The following is a 23,484-nucleotide window of genomic DNA, read 5'->3' on the forward strand; positions in this document are numbered from 1 at the left end:
ACCATATTAATAAGTAATCGGATGCAAGTTTGACTGCTAGGAGGAGGCTTGCGGGGGAAGGCATCACAGTATACTGAATGCTTGTAAACATTAGTACAAGTATAGAGTAAGAGAGACTCCCCTACTGATGCTAAATAGGACCCAAGTTCCTCTACTTTCTGAGGGATGAAGCACTAAGGATTCGTTTCCATGTTATGTCTGCTAGGGTATAATATACTTCCCTAAAGAAGAATGGATTCTGATTTGGCTACTTGTCTCAAGATGATATTGGTTCGCCTCCATGTTTCTGGTTCTTTGCAAGGTGGGCTCAGCCTCCAAAAGGGGGTCCTCCAGGATGGCCTGACAGAAAATGATGCCCCCAGTACCGAGGATGTGAAATGAAATGGGCTCATCGCTGAGACTTTTTGCCTCATTCTCTTCCCCAGGTTTACCTCCACGGAGAATGCTTTCCTAACCGAAGGGGCTGCATAATCTGCAGTAAATCGGGCTCTCTGCCCCACCTTACTCCCACTTTGCTCTCTGTATCTGTGCCTTGTGTCCTTCTCTGTCACCTCTGCCAGTAACCAGAACAGCAGCAGCGACTGCCTATTGGTCACCTTTGGGCAGATCAGGTCCCGCTGGCTAGTGCCACCAGCTCAGCCCTCCCATCTCACAGCACCCCCAGGACTCCATCGGAGGACAGAGGAGACAGCGCAATCATCACAAAGCGAGGGGGGCTGCAGGGAGCCCTGGCGTGTCGGGAGCTGGGGATCAGGACTTCCTGATGCTCTGCAGAGAGACCGCAAATGCGATGATGCAGAGGGGCCAGTGCTGGGGACACACGTCTGGAACCAGAATCACACTAGGCCATGGGGATCCCAGCCTCGCACTGGGCCCACACTGCAGGCTGGAGCACCCTCCAGCAGGCTAACTTACATCACATGGACGGGGACGAGGTGAGTCCTCAGGGACAGCTGTGGCTGCCACCCTGCCTCAGCCGCCGCCTGCATGGCGCTCAGCTCCCCACCTTGGGCAGCCTCGACCTCGCCTTGGGCAGCCCGGCAATGCTGTGAGATGCACCCTCTGTCTGTGGCTGACACCCCAGTCTCAGACCCATGAGTCTTGTCTCACTGTTTCCCAGGGGGGAGGGTGGGTCAGTGTGGCAGCTCCTCTGCGTGGACACGGTGTGAGACGAGGCATTGCAGCAGAGCCTGGCCACTGCCAAAGCAGGAGGGGCCAGCAATCAGATGTTTTCTAGGACATCCAGGGGGACAAGGCCTCTCTTCTTTCCACTGAGGACTCTGATAAAGCCATCTTGCTCCTCTTCGGAAGTCACGCAGATCTGAATGCCAAGGAAGGAGAAACATCAAAGTGTCAACAAGGAAGAAATTAGGAGCTGCTTGAATCACAGTGGACTGAGGCCAGGAGCACCAAATTGGAAAAGGGAGAGCAGTTACAAGTAGGGGGGTGTTGGAGGGGGGAGACTGGCTCTGTAAGGAAAAGGTTGAATAAATATTAGGCAGAACCTGGGTTTGGGAATAGGCCTAGGTGCTGAATGTGTTCTGAGTTTTAGGAATGAATTTTTACAAATGAGGATCAATAAAATGGGATTAATCAGATTGTGTCCCCCTGAAGAGTCACTGTGAGGACAGAACGATATAATGCTCACAAGAAAACCTAGCATGTGGCACACAATGAGTCCTCAATACTTTATTTTATTTATTTATTTATTTTTATTTTTTATTTTTTATTTTTTTAAAGATTATATTTATTTATTTGACAGACAGAGATCACAAGTAGGCAGAGAGGCAGGCAGAGAGAGAGGGAGGAAGCAGGCTCCCCGCTGAGCAGAGAGCCCGATGCGAGGCTCGATCCCAGGACCCTGGGATCACGACCCGAGCCGAAGGCAGAGGCTTAACCCACTGAGCCACCCAGGCACCCCAGTCAATACTTTATTTTAAAGATACAGACTAATAGCTACCATTCAGCAGGCTCCTGTCATGTGTTTGGAAATTTATACACATGATAACAGGAAGTCAAAGGAAGCTATTCCATTCCTGGCTCCTAGCAAAGCAAACAGATGCTAACACCTCCCCTCGCCCACCTGTGTGGGACTGAACAAGAAAGTGGTTAAAAATCTGTTTGTATGCCCTTGTCATCATCACTGCCATTTACCACTGAAAGGCTGAAGGGTGGAGAGAGTCAGATGGAAATAAGAAGTTTTTGCAAAGTGCTGAGTTTCACCCACCTGATCTGCTTCCATGCATGGTAGGTTATATCTTAGGTTAGAGTCCCTAGAAACAGAGCCTGAGGCATGAATCCTTGCGAAGTGGCTTGTTGAGGGTGTGCTCTCAGGAGGTGGGAAGTGAGGGAAGCAGGGGGGCGGGGAAGGAGCTGGGCAAGGGTGAGGACTCAGCAGTAGGTGAGCCTCAGGCTGATCCCACAGGGAGCTCTGGAGTATGAAGTGGGCTGAGGAGTGGTCCCACCTTGAGGCAACGGGTCTGGTTGGGCCCCATATCAGTCATTGGCCACTGGCTGACTTGGGTATGAGAGGTGTGACCTGTCAGGTGAGGCAGCTCTTGGTCCACAGAAGGGCAGTAGCTGGATAAGGGACAGCTGTGAGTTGTCCATCAACACAGCAACCAGGAGATGGGTGCACCCACCTAGTGAAGGGGCTGGGAAAAGAGCTGAGCTTCATTTGTGACTCCCAGCGCTTAGGACATACAAGGGACTGGTTTCCGGTTCAAGTTTCAGAAACCTAACTCTATGATAAACTTGACTGGAAAGAAGCTCAGATGGGGAAGTAAAGAGGAGTTGATCTGTTAGAACAGAAGATGTGGTGACTGTTTCCTGAAGGCCAGAGGTGAGCTGTGAGAAAGAAATAGCCTTGGGGCCATGTTAGATCGTGCTAGAACATGATGGGCAAGGTGGCTGCCAAAGGGAAAGTGAACCACCTGATTTTCAAAAGCTAAGACCTGTCATTACCCATGCCAGAAACACCACAGACAAGGGACCCTAGTGATGGGCAGGGAGTATACGTCTTAAAAAGAACCCATAAAAATGCCTTGAGAGCATGATTTACCTTTAAAACCATGACAAAGATGGAATTTTCTTCATTGTTGAAATATGCCCCAAATTCAACAATCCTTACTATTAGACCAACCAATCCACATCAGTGAAAAACTTTAAACCTGCTTCCTTGTGCAGATTTGTTCTAGATGCTTATTTTAAAATGTCCAGTTGAAATGTTTAAATAAAGAAATGAACATGAAAACAGTTTGATGACGTATATACACACAGATGTTGTATCATGTTGATGTCAAATATGGAGAACACTGGGCAAGAAATCAGAAAATGGAAATTCTGGCCAGAGCTCAGAGCCTTACACCATTAGCCCAAGTCATAAAACAAACAAACAAAAAAATGACTGCAGTCTGGGGTCTCCATTAGTTTTTTGGGTCATTTTCACAGTTTTCCTGATTTACATTAGTAGTAAATTTCAGTCTCTCTAGCAAAAGCCCACTGACAGTTCAGATGCATGTCCATATATACCGCAAACCTTTATCTTCCCTTTTTCTCTCTCAAGATTTCAGTGTGGAAGAGAAATAGTGCTTGGTAGAGGCAATGGAAGAGTTGTTTGAAGGGGTCTCAAAAACAGGAGGCCAAGATGCACAAATGTTTGTACTTTGAAGCATGTAATTATTTCTTCTGCACCTCCTAGTTGGCATCCCTGCAGTGATTTGATTTGGGGAGACCTTCCAAAGGACGAGGAGTTCTGTACCCACCATGCACTGCTTGTATAGTCTCGGGGATAGATAATGGGGAATCAGATGAGGAAGCTAAAGGAAGTCGGAAAAAGATGAATACAAAGGTTGAAAATAGGTTTCAGCAGCTTGTACTCTTCCTAGAAATGAAGGGTCTAGGATTTAAATTTCTGATGGTACAAATACATAGCTCTCCAGGCTTGAGAACCTGCCATTTTAGGAAGCGATAAAAAGGTTGGAAACATTTCCTTTCAAGATGAGGTGGAAAGATGAGCCCAGAAGATTATGGGTAGAGAAGGGTGGGAGGTGAGGGAGAGGCAGAGGAACTCCTTTGCTTTGCAGGGCCACAAATAGGGTGACCAACTTGTCTTGGTTTGCCTGGGATGTTCTGTCTTTGCACTGAAAAGTCCCACATCCAGGGAAATTCCTCAGCCCCAGACAAAGTAGACAGTTGATTATGCCAGCAAATGTTTTACTGGCCAGGCCATGTGAGAGATACCTCCAAGTGTCTGAGGTCCCTTGATTCCCTACTTTCTGTATTCATTCATTCATTCATTCATTCACTCACTCACTCATTTTCCAAGTTTTTATTGAGAAGCCACTATGTGCTAGCTACCACTCCAGAAGCTGGGAAATAAAGGCAGATGCCTGCTCTCATGAAGCTTATTGGGCAGAACTGGAAGGAGTAATTACATGTGTGAGTAATTACATGTGTGTAATTACATGTATGATGAGTGCAAGGGCCTTGTGTGCTTTAATCCACGATTATTTAGTGAACTGACAATATAAATCATTAACAGATTTTGAATGAATGAACTCATGACGAAAAGGGTCCCTTTGCTGACCTTCTGACCTATCTCTTTGACTGGAACTGGGGCACTGGCCAACCACCAAAAACATCACCAGCAAGAATTAATTCAATTAGGATTCACCTGAGTCGTGGGAGGTACACATGGACGAGAGAACAAAAATCAGGGCTCTGCCAAATGGGAAAAAGGCAGAGATGACTACTGGTACCAACCAACAGTTGGGTGTTAGAGGACTTTCAGTAGAGGAAGGAGATGTCCAGATTTATATAAACTGGTTCTTTTTCCTCTCCTGTCCTGTCCTCTCCCTTCTTCTCCTCTTGTTACCTGATATCCTTTTTCCCTCTCTCACTTCCTCCCTCTTTCCCTCTCTTCCTTCCTTCCTCTCTCCCTCCCACTCTCTTGCCAGCCAGAAATCTGAAGACTGGACTATTTCCTTCCCACTGCTGACAAATCCTGGCCTGTCCACTCTGCTTGCTGACAGCATTGCCGACTGCCTGGTGGACACCATGTGTACAGCAGGGATGGTCTGGGCATCTCAGAACCGAGGTGACTACAGCACATACAGAGCACTAGCACCCACCATACTCAACAGAGCATCTCCAGTAGCCTAGTGCTTACTTAGACATGCAGCCTGGATACTGCCAGCTCCTGGGCATCACTCAGACTTTGCATTCTTTAATTAATTTTTTTGAGAGATGAGGGAGCCTGCATGCACTTGTGGGTGGTGGGGGGCAGGGAGCAGCAGAGGGAGAGAGAGATTCCTCACTGAGTGTGGAGCCCTACGAGGGCTCCAATCCCAGGACCCTGAGATTGTGACCCGAGATGAAACCAAGAGTCAGCTACTCAACTAATTGAGACACTCAGCCATCCCACTTAGTGTTTGTTATTAATGATAACCCTATACACCCATGTTTTTGCTCTGGTTTCTGTGATTATGACTTTACCACTCTCCTCCTCTCACTCCCCCTACTCCAATGGGAGTAGACTAGATTTTTCCCCATTCTTTTTTTTTTTTTAATTTTGTTTATTTATTTGACAGACAGAGATCACAAGCAGGCAGAGAGAGAGGAGGAAGCAGGCCACCCGCTGAGCAGAGAGCCCGACGCGGGGCTCGCTCGATCCCAGGACTCTGGGATCATGACCCGAGCAGAAGGCAGAGGCCCAACCCACTGAGCCACCCAGGCGCCCCGATTTTTCCCCATTCTTGTCTCTACTTGGTATCTTGTTGTTGACCCACTCCCTAGTCCTCTGCTTCTTCTCCTATGTTGTCTCTAATTCTGCTCCCTGCCAGTTAAGTGCCCCTCTTGGCTCAGTCCCTTCATGGTCTTGCCTGGCTTAAGTCCTACAATCTAACCCACTTTGGGGAGCACATCTGCTAATAACATCTAAGGTTTCCCTGCCTTGCCTCTCAACTCATTAACATTCAACTGGGCTGCAACTTAAAACAGATGAGAAGTCATTTTATTTGAAAGGATTTCTTGCCTAACGCTCTGGACTCAGTCTTCCCTCAAAATACCTGTGAGAAGATAGGGAATAGAGGGTGTAATGTCCTGAGCACTGGGATTGGCAGCCATTTGGAGGCTGACAGGCACTTCTCTACAACCACTGAGTTGTAGAGAACTCAGTTGATGCCTGAAGCAAGTTGTACTGTTGGATTTAGGATGAATATTCAAGGTTGAAAGATAGCTCCTCCTCCAAGGTCTGCCCAGGCCACAGAGATTCTGCAATTGCCCTGAGCGCAAAGCTGGGCAGCCACTTCTCTCTTAGTACTACGGGCTCTACTTTCTAATGTGGTCAAAATACATCTTTTCCTTCTCCTAATTAATACCTCTCTTTCTACATTTATTGATCCATTTATTGGAGTGGTCCTCCAAGAAGAGGAAATGACAGGAAATAGGGGCACATTAGGCGACACCAGTGTCTCCTGGGAGGTGAGACCTCATCAGATAAAACAGTGGGTGGGAATGGAGACAGAAAGACCACAGGATCTTGCATGAAGGAGGAGGTAGCTTTGCATGTGTTCCAGAGCTGAGAATGTTGAGGAAAAAAGCAATCGCAGTAGCAAATCCTAACTTGACCCTGCAGACCAACATTGGATAAAGGCCTCTTAGATAACAGAAGTCAGTGTAAGAGCCATGCATAATTACCTGCTCCCCTAGCTGAGGATACCTGAAAACCTGTGAGTGAGTGCTGAGTTGGACCAACTCTGGTCCACTCATCTTTCAGTTGGGAACCCTCCACTCTGCACCAATCACTCCTAGTTCTAGGATAAGTAAATTGTTTGCATCAGACACTGTTGGTTCATGTCAATGGTGATAATCTGTTCTTTTCCCATGCAGCAGAGCCCTGACTTTTGTTCTGTTGTCCATCCCTACCCTGCATGACTTGGGTGAATCCTAATTGTCCGAATCTGTTTTGATTCTCCTTGCTAGTGATTCTCATGGGACCCGTTTCTAGCTAATGAAACAGCATAGGGAGTTCTGAGGTAGTGTGTTTTCCTCTTAAAAGAGATACATTAAGAAGAAAATTTCTTTCTTCATCTGGAAGGGATTCTTGGGGTGGCTGCAGCCATCTGTGGCCACTAGAAAAGGTGGCTAGTATTTCAAGGATGGCAGAGCATCAGGCTGGAAGAATCTAGATCCCTGACCATGGAATCAAGCTGTTGAACTATGAATCCCAGAACTTCCCTGTATCCAGACCTCTCGTTGTGTGAGTAAAATCCACCTTATGAGGCTGACTCAATTTGAGTAACCTGAGATGTGTAATAGCTTCTGCTGTTGTAACAAATTACCACAAACTCAGTGCCTTTAAACAAACCAATTTATTACATTAGATTTCTGTAGGTCTGATGTCTGGTGGGCTTGGCTAGTTGGGATTCTGTAGGTCTGATGTCTGGTGGGCTTGGCTAGTTGGGATTCAAAAGGCCAAAATCAAGGAGTCAACAGGGCTTATTCTTTCCCCCTCCTTCCTTCCTTCTTTTTCTCTAAGAGAGGATTAATTCCAGAATCGTTTAGGCTGTCGAATCCAGTTCCTTGAGGTTGTAGGACTGAAGTCCAGTCCTGGTTTCCTTGCTGAGTCAGGGATCATCCTCAGCTTCTAGAGGCTGCCTGCAGTCCTTGACTTGTGGTCCCTTCCTGTAACTTGAGATCCAGTAAGTGTGGGTTGAGTCCTTCTCACATTTAATCTCTCTCTGACCTACCCTTCTTCCCTCTCCTGCTATCTCTCTTTGACTCCAGCTGGATATATCTCACTGCTTTTAAGGGCTCAAATTGGAGAGGCTCGCACACAAGGCACTTGCAATTGACTGGAGCTAGCCAGCCCACACAATCTAGGACATCTCCCTATCACAAGGCCCATAATCTTAATCACATCTGTAAAGTCCCTTTTGCATGAAATCTGGATTAGTGTCCTATGGTTTCTGTAACAAATTATCACTAAATTGATGGCTTAAAATGACACAAAGTTATCTTGCAGTTTTGGAAATAGGAAGTCCTTAAATGTGAAGATGAAGGCGGGGCTGCAAGAGAATCTGTTTCCTTACCTTCAGCTTCTAAGAGGCATTCCCTGGCTCCTGGATCCTTCCTCCATCTGCAAGGTCAACAGCATAGCGTCTTCAAATCTCTCTCTCTTTCTGACTTCAGCTTCTATCCTCACATTTACTTCTCTGACTCTGGCCCTCTTGTCTTCCTGTTCTAAGGAACTGTGATGACACTGGGCTCATCTGGATAAACCAGAATAATTTCCTATCTCACCATCCTTGACTTCATCGCATCTGCAGGGTCCTTCTTGCCACGTGAGGTAACACATTCAGTTTTGGGGATTAGGACATGGGGCTGTTGTTCTGCCTACCACAAGGTGAAAAGATCAAAACTATTACTATCAAACATTAAAAACTACTGTAGGAAATACGTGCATATGTCTGAAAGAATAAGTTATTCTTGAATGCCACGGGTTGAAGGAAGTCTCAGCCTTGAGGTTTTAAGGAGAGAACCTCCAGGTGGAGAGAGGATGTGAAGAGAGGCAAAGTAAACATTCTGTGGGCAGAAGGGGGTTGGTGGAGAAGAAAACACTACAGGCAATGCACATTCAATTCAATCTATGTTAGAAGCAGTGGCAGACTGGACTGAAACTTCAGAATATTAAAGGAATTGGGGCACTATCTGAAAATGTTCTCTCAGGAGGAAGTGGAGAGTGATGGAGTGGAACTCAATCAAGAGGTTTAAAACTATAGGGGATCATGGGGGAAGAGAGGAAAAATAAAACAAGACAAAACCAGAAAGGGAGACAAACCATAAGAGACTCTTAATCACTGGAAATAAACTGAGGGTTGCTGGAGGGGAGAAGGATGGAGGGATGGAGTAAAGGGGTGATGGACATCAAGGAGCGCATGTGATGTAATGAGCACTGGATATTATATAAGACTGATGAATCACAGACCTGTACCTCTGAAACCAATAACATATGTGGGTAGAAATTGGCACACACTTTTTAGAAGAAATTTGGTCATATGTATCAAGAACTGTAAAAATCTTTTATCTGTTTTTCTATAAATTCTAAAGTCTATCATAAGGATGTAATCAGAGTTATGGAGAAAAGATTTTGGTTTAAACATGTTTGTTGCATTATCAATAGTTTAAAAAATTAAATAAAAATAAAATTAAAAAATTAAAATGGAATATCCAACAATAGGAGAATACTGAAATGCATTCTTGGACATCTAGACTAGGGATTGACAAACATTTTCTGTAAAGAAGAAAATAGTAAATATTTTTGGCTCTGCAGGCCATATGGTCTTTGTTGCAACCACTCAACTCAGCTGTTCTAGTGTGAAAGTAGCTTCAGATGATACACATATGAATGAATATAGCTCTGTTTCAATAAACTCTGTTTTAAAAACAGGACCAGATTTGACCATAGGTCAATATGCCATGGTTTGCCAAACCCTAATGTATGTGATAAAACGTTAGAGAATTGATAAAAACTGTTTTGAGAAACATTCAATGACTAAGTTAAAAAAAAAAACTCAGAACACTAAATAGAATATGATACACCAAAATATTAATTATAAGAACAGTTTGGTAGAAAATATACCGAATTGGTTTTGTCAATAATAACTTGATGCTTGAGTTACCTGCTATTTTTATTTTCTTCTTTATTTTTTTTGTAATTTTCAAATTCCTCCATGATAAATACATTTTAGTTTAGTAATCTAAAAATAATTTGCCTATTTTTCTTAAAGCTTCAACATAATACAAAGAATCAATAAAAACAGTTCTATTGGGATGGCAGAACTATGGATAAATTTCAAGAAATACTTTTATGGTTTAATAAGAACATTTTTTAGATTTTAAAAATAAGGAAAACAAACTTTGGCATTAGTGCAAACTTTAGTTATGTTCACAACAAAAGGATAACTTGATTCTCTTTGGAAACAAGAGCTCTGTGAAAAAATAATATAATCATTATGAAACAAATTAACCCCAGAGGCAGAAATGTGATTTGATCAAAGAGACGAATTGCATTTCTTTTCAGAATCGAATTTCTTCTATTTCCCTGTTAAAGAGCATTTGTCTATATTTTTAGAGTTGCAAATACCATACTGGCTATTTTCTGATGTTTGCTAGGTAATTTTAGGCAGTGCTGGCGATTGCAGATGAATCTGGAACTCACTCTAGATGGTGCCGGCTGCATGGGGACCTTGCTATGCATTGGCGGTGGCCAGGCACTGTGCTGGCATTTTATACAGGGGATATGTTTCACCCTTAACCATGTCAAGAGGGAGGTGCAACTATGCCGACTTTACAGATAAGAACGCTGACATTCAGAAATGACTTTGCCAAAATCACACGGGGTATGCTACTAGGTTACGCTCTCCTCATTTTGACCAATATGTTTTGAAATTTTACACCTAAACTAATTTAGGACACTAAGTGATTTGGACCCAAATTTTAAAAAATTTTCTTAATGATAGATCTTTTTTAAATTTATTTTTAAGATGCTCTCTTTTTTATCATCTTAATTTTATTTGTTTTTTTTCATGTTCCAAGATTCATTGTTTATGCACCATACCCTGTGCTCCATGCACTACGTGCCCTCCCTAATACCCACCACCAGGCTCACCTAAACCCCACCCTCCTCCCCTCCCAAACCCTCAGTTTGTTTCTCAGAATCCACAGTCTCTCATCTTACATCTCCCCCTCTGATATACCCCAATTCAGTTTTCCTTTCCTTCTCCTAATGTCCTCCATGTTATTCCTTATGTTTCACAAGTAAGTGAAACCATATGATAATGGACTTTCTCTGCTTGACTTATCAACAGGACAGGAAACAAGTGTTGGAGAGGATGTGGAGAAAGGGGAACACTGTTGGTGGGAATGCAAGTTGGTGCAGCCACTTTGAAAAACAGTGTGCAGATTCCTCAAAAAATTAAAAATAGAGCTACCCTATGACCCTGCAATTGCACTACTGGGTATTTACCCCAAAGATACAGATGTAGTGAAAAAAAGGGCCATCTGTAGCCCAATGTTCATAGCAGCAATGTCCACAATAATAGATCTTTAAAATGTACATCTTCTCTTAAGTGGCTGACGTTTTTCCAAAATTGGTTGCCGTGCTGATGCCAAAGATGGAAAATAAAGAATTTGTGTAGGGCTAGAGACCTCAGTGCCTTTGTTGACCCACATGTAATTGGACATAAAAATGCCTTCAGTTGGTACAGGACTACACAGGATTTGAAAGTGAGAGAACGGAAGTGAAGGTCATTCTCAAACTTCAGCTTTGATCCTGGGGAGTTTGTAAAGAGAGAGATTCTTTGCCTTTGCCCTGAGAAGATCTGCTTCCACAGGTCTGGGATGGAGTCCAGGAATCTGCATTTTCCACAAGCTCCCAGGTGATTATGATTCAGGTGGTTCAAACCACACTCTCAGAAACACCAGGCTGGACAAATATCGGGGATTATGGAACTTTTTTAAAGGATCATGGGCAGATTCATTTGGTTCAGGCTGAAATGCTGTGTTATGTCTTGAGCCTGTCTAATTGAAGAGATTGGGTTGTATGCCTCTCCTCCACCCACCCCATCCTGGAAGACTGTACTTCAACCATGGGAGTGGAGAAGACAGGTGTGAGCCCATTCCCAGAAAAGACAATTTTGGGGACTAACAGTCAAGGAAGTGGTAGGAGCCACTGAGTTGATGCTCTGCTTCTGGAAATTGATCAAGTTGAGGAAAGTTTAATTTGCCTTCTGATTTCACTGACTTGTCTATTAACAACATAAAGACAATGTTCAATTTCAAGTGAGGAAGCATAAGATTATTTTGAGGGAAAAATCAAACATGCTGGCAAAATTTATTAACACTCTGCCAATAAAAATGGATATCCTTCTTGAATTTATTTCATTCAAAAGACTTTCCAAATTTTTGCAACAGGGAGGATACAGTTGGGTACACTTGGAGAAGCCCTGGCATGGAACCCAGCTGGGAAAAGTGCCCGTTTGCTGTATGGGGTGTGTGCGGCATTAGAGCGGGTCTCAGTCTGTTGAGGATGATTCCATTGCCTGAAATGAAAGATAACCCAATAGGGCACTTACAGGAGTAAGACTGTTTCTAAGGAGTTCTCTGGTCCTAGGATACTTGCATTAATGACATTCCCTTCCCTGGGAGCCAAACTAAGCAAATGGTGCTGTACAGCTCAAAGTTGGTGCCACCTTGTCCAGGGCACGTGGAAAGCATTTTGGCTTGGAGTTTGCAGACCTATGTTTAAGTTCCAGCCTGGGGGTGCCTGTGTGGGTCAGATGGTTAAGTGTCTGTCTTCTGCTCAGGTCACGATTTCAGGCTGCTGGGATCAAGTCCCATGTTGGGCTCCCCGCCCAGCAGAGCCTGCTTCTCTGTCTCTTGCAGTGCTTGTTCTAACTGTCAAATAAATGAGTAAAATCTTAAAAAAAGAAGTTCCAGCCTAGCTACTTACCAGGTTTTTCTCCCCTTGAGCAAGGGATATAACCTTTATGAGCTTTTGTTTCATCATTTATAAAATATAAATAGTGATTAATTATTCAAAAAATTCATAGGACATGTGTGGGATCTCAAATAAAATGTTGTAGGTATATATACTCTATAAATATATATATATGACATAAATAATTAGTAATAATAATGATGATCCCTGTGATAATTATCACTGTGGCAATGTCCAGGACTGTATTAATTTGTTCTTTCCTTCTCTGTGAACCAGGGGCTAGATATAAAGATTTTTCTTTTAAGTAGTCATAAAGAAAAGGTAAATCATTATTCTTTGAGGGTATACTTGTTAGTCTGAAGATGATCAAGTATTTGGCACTATGTGTGGCACATAAAATTGTTGATCAAGTTAGGTAAATCAATTTTTTTAAAATTATAAATCAGATATAAAGTAAGGTAAATATAAAATAATATAATAAAGTCTTATGGGACTCTACAAAGATAGAAACTATCTTTGTAGGCAATTGCAAAAATGACATTCAAGATGTCTTTTGGGTAATGCTATCGAACTAGGATAGTATTAAAATTATTATTATTATTCCTTTAAAGATTTTATTTATTTATTTATTTGAGAGAGAGAGAGAGAGAGAGATAGTACATGACTGAGGGGAGGGGCAGAGGGAGAAACAAACTCCCTGCTGAGCACGGAGCCCAATGCGGGGGTCTCGATCCCAGGACCCTGAGATCATGACCTGAGCTGAAGACAGCCACCTAACCGACTGAGCCACCCAGGCACCCTGGGATAGTATTAAAATTACTAATACATTTTTCATTTCATTTTCATTTTCATTCACTTTCTTGTAGGGTGAGCCTCATCATTTCCAACTAGAGGCATTAACTGCCTCAGGAAATATTAGAATTACCATACCAAAAGTGGATACAGAAAGAAAGGTAAGGCTTTGGCTTCCAAAACTGGAAATTAGAGTTAACTGTGAAACTTTATTAGGAGACTGAAGAAATTTCTAGTGTCTGATTTCTCAAATCATCTCCAAATACACCAAGAGCAAATGTGGAGGTCTTCATTTATTATTTTTACTTTAGAGTGAGGACACAGGATCTGCCATGAGGGAAGTTGGGAGTCAGAAGCAGGGGCAGTAGGAAGCCCTTTCTCTGCTGGAAGAAGGCAAAGAGAGGCAGAGTTAGGACAAGGAGCTGAGCTGTGTGTGTCTTGTCACTTTGTGTTTGTCAACATTCCAAGAGTGAGATGGGGGAGCAAGAAGCAAGGATCTTAAAGACATACACATGGAAGGAGTTCATTCCTCACTTCTTAAGAAATTGACAGCATCATTCATTTGCTGTTGCGTGTTGACCCTCACATTCAACATGGCTCTAGAGCAAGATGGCGCCAGAGACCTCTAGATTAGATGTATGGTGACATCCAGGCACTGGTGTGAGATAATCCCTGGTTACCCCTGTCCTGATTATGTTTTATGCAGCAATGTGATGGTGTCTTGGATTCCAGTGAAAAGGCAAAAACTTGGAGTCTGGACAAGGAGACCTTATTTAGAAGGGTTTCTGTGACTGAGGGCAATTGCAATGAACTGTGGAACCCTCAGGAAGTAATAATAAAGTATTCCTAAGAGACTACGAAAAATTAACCATGCATTGGTGCAGAGCAGCACAGAGCCAAAACTGGAATGGTGTCCACATCAGAGACTAGAGGTCCTCAGAGAAAAGGCACCAGGCCCATATAGATGTCCTTACCCTGCTTCCATAACGTTACGTATATTTCCTCTTGTGAACACATAGCACCAAATGAGCTTCTGAACATTCTGGTTTTGCAGGTTTAGATTCTGCTACACTACATAATACCACCAGAGTGAGTATTATCTTTTCTCAAAGTGAACACTTGGACTATGACCCCATTCATTCAGATTTATGGGTGCCATTATGTTTGTTAGTGATTTTTTCTCTGTTTTGGTGGTACCTGGTATGTACTTGCATGCTTTACTCACCTGATTCTCCTTCAATGTCATCTGCCCCTGTTCTTTACACCCGAGGAAGGTCCTAACACATCTAAAGATCTTCTCATTTTGTTGTACTCTCTGAACAAAGTTGGCCGGAAAGAAGCCAATCCTGTCTTCAATTTTCCCCTGGAAGGAAAAAGGAGACATGCGTCCACAATTGTTCATTTGTTGTAATTACAGTTACCAAGTGATTCTTTGTTTTGTTTTGTTTTGTTTTTCTTTTTTTTTTAAGAAAGAGGAATACTTACTTTCCACCAGTCTTCATTTGTGTCTTCTAGAAGAGTAATCATGTCTCCTGGCCTATAATGAAGAGTGAACAGGTTGAGTGGGGAAGGAGAGGGGGGAAAAAAAAGAAAAAGATGACACTTCAGATTCACAAGTAATAGTTCTTCATTTACACAAATAATCCTAAAATAAATAGAAGTAAAATAAACATGACTTTTTCTCAGTTCTTCCCACCCATGAAAATAGTTTTGTTATACATTCAAAACAATTACTATTTCCATGCTGTATTTGAAAAAAATAATATAGCCTTATTTTTTAAAAGAAGTTATTTATTTTCAGAGGGAGGGAGAGGGAGAGAGTGCAGGGGAAGAGGCAGACACACAGGGAGAGAGAGAATCTCAAGAAGACTTCTGCTTGAGCACAGAGCCTGACTTGGATCCCACGACCATGAGATCATGACCTGAGCCGAAACGAAGAATCAGGTGCTTAACCAATTGAGCCACCCAGGTACCTCAATATTAGCTTTATTTTTACATATAGAGAAGGGTTCTTTATTATTTCTGGAAGTTTCCTATTCATATTTGCCACTTCCTGTTATGGATGTGATATTATAATAGATCTTTCTAAGAATATTATATTCTGTTTTTAAAAACAGTATTTCTTTCCTTTATTGAGTTCTTTCTTTCCCCTAGAATTGGCTGGCCTCCTCTTTGTTTTATTGCTTCACCTTCATGTCAAGGGATTTTCTTCAATATCTGTGTTTCTTGGTTGTTTCTCTTTTTTTCTTGGTTGTTTCTTTACATTAATGGCAGAAAACAGAGGTAGATGGGTGTGGGCAGCTGGGTGAGCTTCTCTGCTATTACATGCTTCTGCATCTGCACTCTCTCTCCCAAGTGCAAGGGATAATTTCAGGTTCTGCTTAAAAGAGCAGGGAGTCTCAATTGGGGCCTATCATTTTTGGGTGCTTGAAAATGTAGCAGGCAAGCAGTGTGGGGCCTCCTACCACTACCCCAATGGCTTAAACAGGGGGGCTTTCTTAAACTTTGTGAGGGGGAGATCAGTTTATTCTCCTGTTAAGTACACCTGTCTTTTCCTTCCCTCCCCTTGCTTTCTAGATGGTCTGGGGTCAAGAGTTACCTAAACACAGTTCTTTGTCTTTCTTAGACTTTTGCACTCACACAGGCATAGGTTCCTTTTCTTCTGAATACAGCTCTTCCTTTGATTCTAGAGTCAAATACCATTGCTACCTATTGCTACCTATTGCCCATTGCTACCTATTACCTATTGCCCATTGCTACCTACTACCTATTAGAAGCAGTAATGTGGTGTCATGAACACAGCTGGGAGTCTGTGTCAGTTATATGTTGCCATGGTAATGCTGTGTAACATACAGCCACAAAACAATGGCTTACTCCCATACCTGAGTGTCTGCTGGCTGTTGGCTGGAATGACTGGGGAGACTTGGCCCTATTTCCTGTTTCTCATACACCAGAAGGCTAATTTGCATATTCATGTCAATGCCAGAATTTTAAGAGCAGCAAATGGAAACACACAAAACGCATAAGGCCTTCAAGGCCAGGGTTGGAATCGACACACTGTCATTTCTGCCTTGTTTTATTGGGCAAAGCATGTTATGAGACCAGTCCAGATTCAAGGAATGGGACAGCGGCTCCACCTCCGTGGTGACAGGAACTGTAAGGTCCCACAGCAAAGGATAGGAGTATAGGAAAGGGTGAAGAATTTGGGTCATTAATGCAATCAAGCTATTGGAGACACCCTCATGTTCTTCAGTGAATTTGCTGGGAGTTCAGTGTCTCCTTGAATGTCCCCCTACCTATAACTGAAAGTTACTTTTCCTGAGCATGCTGTGGTCTCCAGGCATCTTCACTGTCCTCGATTCTAGTTGCCGTAGTTTGCCAGGAACTTTTCAAAATTTTGGGGTCTCGGATACTATTATTTCTTATTTTCTAGTACTGTTTATGGAGGGTTTTTTAAAAAAAATATATTTTTGGACATTTCAAGAGATTGGAACAGGAGAGGAAATAGATCCATGGATTCATTTGGTATTCTGATTCAATCTCCTCTGCTGTCATTTTCAATTCTCAGTTAATATCTATCTTCGTAGGGGATTCCAAATAGAACAGGCTTGTTACACCTGAAGCATTAAACACGAGCGGCATTTTGGTATTTCAACAGTCACAGTTCCGTGCTGATGCCATAGAAAGCGAGATGGCTGAAAATCACTCTTTTCCCAGGTGAGGGATTTAATTAAGCAGCAAGGATGAAAGCTGATGTAGAAAAATCTTTCTCGCTCCAGCAGATTTTACTTAACCTAATAACCTAAGAAACAATGTGTTAGCATCAAGTCCAGTGACTTTGCTGATGGCTTGGTAGAAACAGGAAGTAAGGAAAAAAGGTGGAGGTGAGGTTGGGGGCAGAGGCACCTTTTCCTAAGGGTGAGAAAGGATACTGCCTGGATCTAACTGCTGGTTTTACAATTTGGATAGAGAGTCTCTCTTTACCATGGCCGTAGGTGGGCTGTCCCTGAGCATATGACCCATGGTAACTAAACCACATATTAGAACAAGGCACTCACTGGAACACAAGCTATAATTTTATGAGCAATACCAAATGTCCTCTTGACAGCGTGATGGGGATTGTCTTATCCTATAAAAGAGCACTGCCAGGACCAGAAAACTGCCTAGTGAGGGAGGAGAGTTACATTCAAATATATTTTTTTCCTTTTTTGTTATTTGTTTACCTACTCATTCAACAAATATTACAGAATACTGACTCTGGGTAATCTTTGGAGAATAACGTCTTCACTGGAGTTAATGTTCTAGTGAGGAAGATGGATACAAATAAGCACATAGATAACAGAACATTGAATACGGTTATGAATAATAACACGAAGATTGTATGTCTAACTGATGGATGTGTAATTGCAAATTGTCATAAGGGCTATGAAGGGAATAGATGGGATGCAGATATAAAGCATAAGGGTAGACTCTTGATGTTAGCCAACTACTCTAATCATCTGGTGGAGACAGCTAATGTCTCTTTTTCACTGCAGGCAGGATGTTGCCCCAGGCAGCACTTGAATCCAAGACAGCAATGCTCTGACATCTTGGTAAGCAAACCCATGGCCCATGAGGTTTGCCCTGCTCCTTGCCCCTGCCCCACATCTCCCACCAATCTTGGCACTCGTTTCACTGCACCTTCACTCAGACTTAGACTCCTTTTCAAGATGGGATCCAGGCCTGTGGATCCGAGGAGGCAAGCAAGATAAAACCCCTCTGAGTAATATGTTTTGTCTTGACCTAGTTTTGAGCCTCTTACTAGAGGCCAGTCAGTTCCCCTTAAGCAACTTGTTAAGCCAACACCCCAGCCTCTTCCCTTTGGACTCTCACAGTCCAGGCCATGATGCCCCAGCCCCAGCCCTGTCTGCTCCTGGGGCCATATACCAGATAACTAGGGACAGCCCTTATGCCCTGGAACATGTGAAATTTTATTCAGATTTGCTAATTCACAGGGAGCCTGGGAAACCAGCTAACCCTGGCTGCTTGCCATACATAAGCTGCCCCTACAGCCTGGGTGCACTCTTCCCCTGACTCCCAGCTGCAAGCTTGCGGGGCCCAATGTGGCCACCCTTCCCTATCACCTGTGAGTCATCCATTCAACCGGTTCTCAGCTTTGTTCTCTTCTCCTGTCTGTAGTTTTGGTGCACTATATCTTGCCATCAAGGAATTAAGTCCAAACATTCTGCTCCCTTGCTCCACATAGGGAGAGCCTGTCCATGGTTCCTAGAGGAATGGAGGCCCAACGCCTAAAAATCCTCCTTCCTGTGGCTGGTCTTAGGATGGACACCGCCAATGAGTGACTCTCTTCCCCCAAATGTTTTGGGTTTCTATGGCTGACCAGGCCTCTCTTCATGGAACAATTCTTTCTCATTTTGGGTTCTCACACTTTAAAGTCCTGCGCTGGTCTAACACTTACTCTCTTTCTTTCAGAAGACCTTATGTTCCCAATCCATAATGTGCAGATTTTATAATTTAGCTCTATTTCCAAATTCCTGGAGATGAACTTGTCAGGCCCCCAAGTATTTAAAAAAAGGTTCCCTTTGCTTAATTCAATCAGAGCATCCTAAGTTCAGGTAAGCCTTTTGCTGTACCCAAGAATCATACATGTACACAATATAATGTAATTTGTAAATGGTAAAGGGATCAGTTTCCCCTTTGGCATAGACTGATCAGAACACCACAGCTGGCCTTTTCTTTTTCTTTTGGTTTTTCTTTAGGTCTTGGATCCAGAGGATAATTTTTGGAAAGTCTTGACATGATGAGGGAACTGTGTGCTACCATCATGAGTAGGAACAGAGTAACAACAGCTAAGTGCAGAATCACGGCTCAGCAGTGAAGGGACAGCGCTGGTCCATGAGTGTGTGTGTGTGTGTCTGTGTGTGAGAACAGGATGGCTGCTATCTGGTTCATTTTCCGCAGTCCTCTGCTTCCCTCATTTCTCAATTTTTCACGTGGACAGAGGAACCTCTTTCTTTCACCATGAGGGAGACTGGTTTTAGTGACTTAGAGGGCATGGTGTCACAGAGTGTATGGATAATGCCCGCTGAGCCCAGCCAGCTTCAGAGAACTATTCTGCAAGGTGTATGACCATGGTTTGGTCTTCTAGAAGGTGGGAGGGGAGTTGTCCTGAGGCTCCCTGCCCAGTCTCTCCATTCCGCACTGGCACCACAGATTCCTAGGAGTTTAGATGCTGACACCCCCAATGAGGTCACGGCATTTCAGAAGCCCCTTCTCCACTGAGACAACCTGAGACCTCAGACTGGCCCTCAACTGGGAGGCATAGAGGCGAGGAAGGATGTTATGGGCTCTTTTCACAATGTTTTGGCTATACTGTATATTCTGGAATGCCAACGACATTTGTCTTTCTTTATTCCTTCATCTTTGCCTATTGAGCCAAAGGAAATTATAGGACATCCAGGTATTTTTTGAATGCTTGTGGTAGGTGTGGGTATGTGTCGAGTGTACAAGAAGAGAAGAGTCTTTGAAGCATTGGTTTTCTATCTGCAAGGTGAGGAAAAGAATAGTACCTGCCTCATCAATATTTTTGAGGATTGGGTGAGGTAATACTTGTATAGCATATTTAGATAAGCCCACAACAGATGGTGGCTGGTATGGTTGTTAAGACGTAATTATTGCCCTCAAGATACTGGTACTCTTTTTTTTTTTTTTTTTCTTTCCAAGTAGTAGTTAAGAGATTTTACTTTAGTTAAGGTGCTGGTACTCTTAAAGGGGAAAGACGTGGAAGCTGGTAATTTACATTAAGCCTCTTTACTGAACAAGAAGAAATATGCTGGGGGAGGAGGGGACAAGCAAGTGTGGAATTGACTACCCCACCCCCACCCCCACCAAAATCCCAACATACATGCTTTGTTGAGACTCAGCTACCTCAATGATGTTTATACAACTACATATTATACATAATAAATACTTAATAAACCATATTTATTTTGCATAGTTGCTGTATGGAGTGGATGAGAATGCATATGTGGAATGCTTTAGCCCTGACATTAAGGGCTCAAAAGTTCTACTAATTTTTTCCTGAAAGTGTAATTTTTTTCACTAGGAAATGAGAAGATCTAGTGATTATTACCTTTCAGATGGGTGTTTTCTTAGGGTTTTGGCAGGGATGGTTGGTTCATGAAATTATCTTTGGCCTCTTAAGTGGCCTCAGTGTGATTCAGAGCTTTGGAAAAAGCTTTTCTCTCTCATCTGCCCCTCCCTCTTGCCCTCCACCCCAGGTAGTGATGGGAAAGCTGTGGCAAGGGCTGGCGGCTGGAGCTAGTATTCCCCAGCCAGCTGCTGACTGCGACGGAGGTGTTGGAATAGCAGAGGAGGACAGCCAAACGGGCTGGAGAGGGACAGAGGGTTCACTGAATGAAGCGGGCACAGCCAGCCCCTTTTGCACACAAGTAAGAAGGCAAGAAGTTTCACCAGTTAAAGGCAGGATCTGAATCTACGACTAACACAACTAAATCCAGCTGCCTCTTACACCACCCAAGCTTTGTGAAACTCATCAGAACTGCCCATTTGACTCTGCCAAGTATTTTTCAGCTACCTTTAGTATTTTTGACCCTTTTCTATTCATTAGGAACAAAAAAGTCAACGAACCAAACACCACCACCACCCACCCAAACAACCAACCAACCAAAGCCAAACAAATGAACAAAAACCAAGTCGGTCTTATAGCAACCAGAGTCACTCAGCCAAAAGAGATGTCCTGGAAAAACCAGCTCAGGGGAACATAAAAAGGAGCCAAACGGCTCCATTAACTTCAGATCTACTGCTTAATTTTTCGCTAGACCTGCTTCTCAATTTCCATAGTCCTGGTCCAGAGCCTTTTACAGTCTGAGCACACGGGTAGGTAACGAGGAACTCCTGAATCTGCAGTTTAATTTTGTCTTAAACCTGACATCCGTGGGACTGCCTGCGCTATCCCAAGTCTGGGGAGCAGCTCGGAGAAAAAGCATTCGGCTAAAGGCCCATTTGGATGGATTTGGTAAATGTTCCTGAACTGTCATGGATCACGCTCTCCAGAACCTAATTGGAAGAGGCATCTGAGTGAGAGGATGGCTGCTGAGCACATTAGCGGCATTCAGGAGGGTCTGGGTTTCCTGACATGGTGCAGCCTCAGAACATAATATGCATCAGAGACTTTCCTCAAATAGCCTTAATTGCATTTTGATGTCCTGGTGACTGTGAAGATTATTTTTAAATCAAATTGGTGCATTAGAATTACATTTAGTTTTAATTAAGTTGATGCATTTGCCAAGCAGTAATGTACTTAGAGAATGGAAACGAGACACCGAGGGAGGCTTATTCTGTCTTACTCTGTCTCAAGGGCTCTCCTTTTCTCATTTTATGAAGGATTTAGAAAGCCTTACAAAGTGAAGGACACAGCCACGCAAGCAGCTGGCCAGAACCCTGATGTGGACCCAAGTACCGAGCATGACAGAGGAGCAGGAAGCCTGCCATGTAGTCCTGGGTCTGTCACTGGCCCACTGCGGGTCTTCGAATGTCACAGCAGTTCTTAGGTCTGATGATACTCAGAAGCCAGGGAAACGCTTAGCTATTCAGATCTCCAAATGGGATCTGACCCTCTAGGCCTGGGCGGAGCCCAGGAATCTCTATTTTAATAATATTCTCCAAGAGGTTCTTAGGGCTGGTGACAAGTGTTTTAACAATCCCAACCATAGTTTTCTCCACTGTCAAATACGAATTGCTTGGATGACCTCATAGATTTGTGAAAAGAACTCAAGGGGATGTCAGGGAAAGTTGGGAAAACTGTGAAAGACTTTGAAACAGGCATAAATATTACAGATCTGGGTGTCTAGCTCACCTTTCCGGCCATCTCCCCCTTTCATTGTTGTTGGGCTACTTTACATATTTTCTACAACTTGTAGAACACTGTTGATAATGCAAAGGCCTCTTGTCCCTAGAAATGCAAGGGAACTATGTCTGGTGGGATGTAATCAGTTGTTGCCCCTGAGGACTGACCCGTTCGGTATGCATTCATAAATTCATGTCATTGCTCCCGATCACCTATGTATGTGTGATGTTTGAATTCTTCCTTTGTACCAGATGGGACATTATACTCATTCTCTCATTAATTAATGAGTCAATAAAAATTCTGACATGTGTTCATTTTATATTTGTATAGACTCATGATTTTACCTTAATTTAAAAAAATTATTAATGAACTGGAGTGAATTTTCATGAACACATTCTATAGATCACAAGCTTCCTGGTCTTAAAAACAAAGCTTAACAATCTTCATAAGCTCCTGAGAAAGGCTTATGAATGACTGGCATGGGATAAATTAATACATTGTCTCAGTCTGCTGATTAGAAGAAATTGTCAACCTCATTGGAGGGCACGCCCACACAGTCAATGCAGGATGAGAAGGTTGGGGTAGGAAAAAGACCAGGGGACCGGAAGTATGTCTCCTTCGTTTCCAGCCTGAGCCTCTACGTCCTACCTGTCAGTTCTTGCTCTGGTTCTCCCAATGTACCCACTGCAAAAGGTAAAGAACCATAAACTGTCTCAGTAGAATATGAACTAAAATGGCTAGGTGTCCATTCATTAAACTCTACTGGAGTTGAAGATAGTCTTTTCAGAATGAGGACTGGAATGCATGTAGTCATGAAAATATGCTCCCACCCATGCAATGAATTTGCACACCTCTTTGTAATGGGGTTAGCATTTGCCACCCATCTCCTACCTCTTAAAGTCATTCTCATGTTCTGCCATTGAACCCATTCTTCCTTATCCTTTCCTTACTGGAAAGAGAGAATGACAGCTCACTAAGCAAGCTGCACAGGCACCTGGGTCCCCTCTTGCTGGGAAACTTCTCTTGGTTATGATGCTGCCTCCTTGCAAAGCCTTCCCTGGCCTCCTGTGGCTGCTTTGATGTTGCCTTGAGGTGGTGTGGCAGCATCCTGAATTGCCTTCCTTCTCACAAGATCTCACATTGGAGCGTGCTTTCTTGTCTACTCTTCTGCACCCCAATCCCTCCAGCCTGAGAACCACTTGCGCTCTTTGAGGGCAGGGCCTGCAAACTGCTCACACAGCAGCCAGTCAATGCTCATTTACCACGTGGTGAGCAGTGAAGAGATGAAACAAATCATAAGAACAGCCACAGAAGGGTTAAA

General features: G+C 43.3%; 1 protein-coding gene across 3 annotated transcripts in view; it reads right to left on the minus strand.

Annotated features, from left to right (window-relative positions):
* Positions 1–1,222: 1,222 nt before the first annotated feature.
* The window catches only part of STAC (SH3 and cysteine rich domain), a gene marked incomplete at both ends in the record, with an annotated part of 143,705 nt that continues 121,443 nt past the window's right edge, over positions 1,223–23,484 (minus strand). For all 3 annotated transcript variants that reach the window (XM_080825850.1, XM_080825849.1, XM_080825848.1), the window contains 3 exons: positions 1,223–1,321; positions 14,520–14,657; positions 14,780–14,831. In XM_080825850.1, the coding sequence (XP_080681976.1) occupies positions 1,223–1,321; positions 14,520–14,657; positions 14,780–14,831 (289 nt within the window). The remainder of the gene's footprint in view (positions 1,322–14,519; positions 14,658–14,779; positions 14,832–23,484) is intronic.

Source organism: Martes martes (genome assembly GCF_963455335.1).
Source record: "Martes martes genome assembly, chromosome: 1".
Lineage (NCBI taxonomy): Eukaryota > Metazoa > Chordata > Mammalia > Carnivora > Mustelidae > Martes > Martes martes.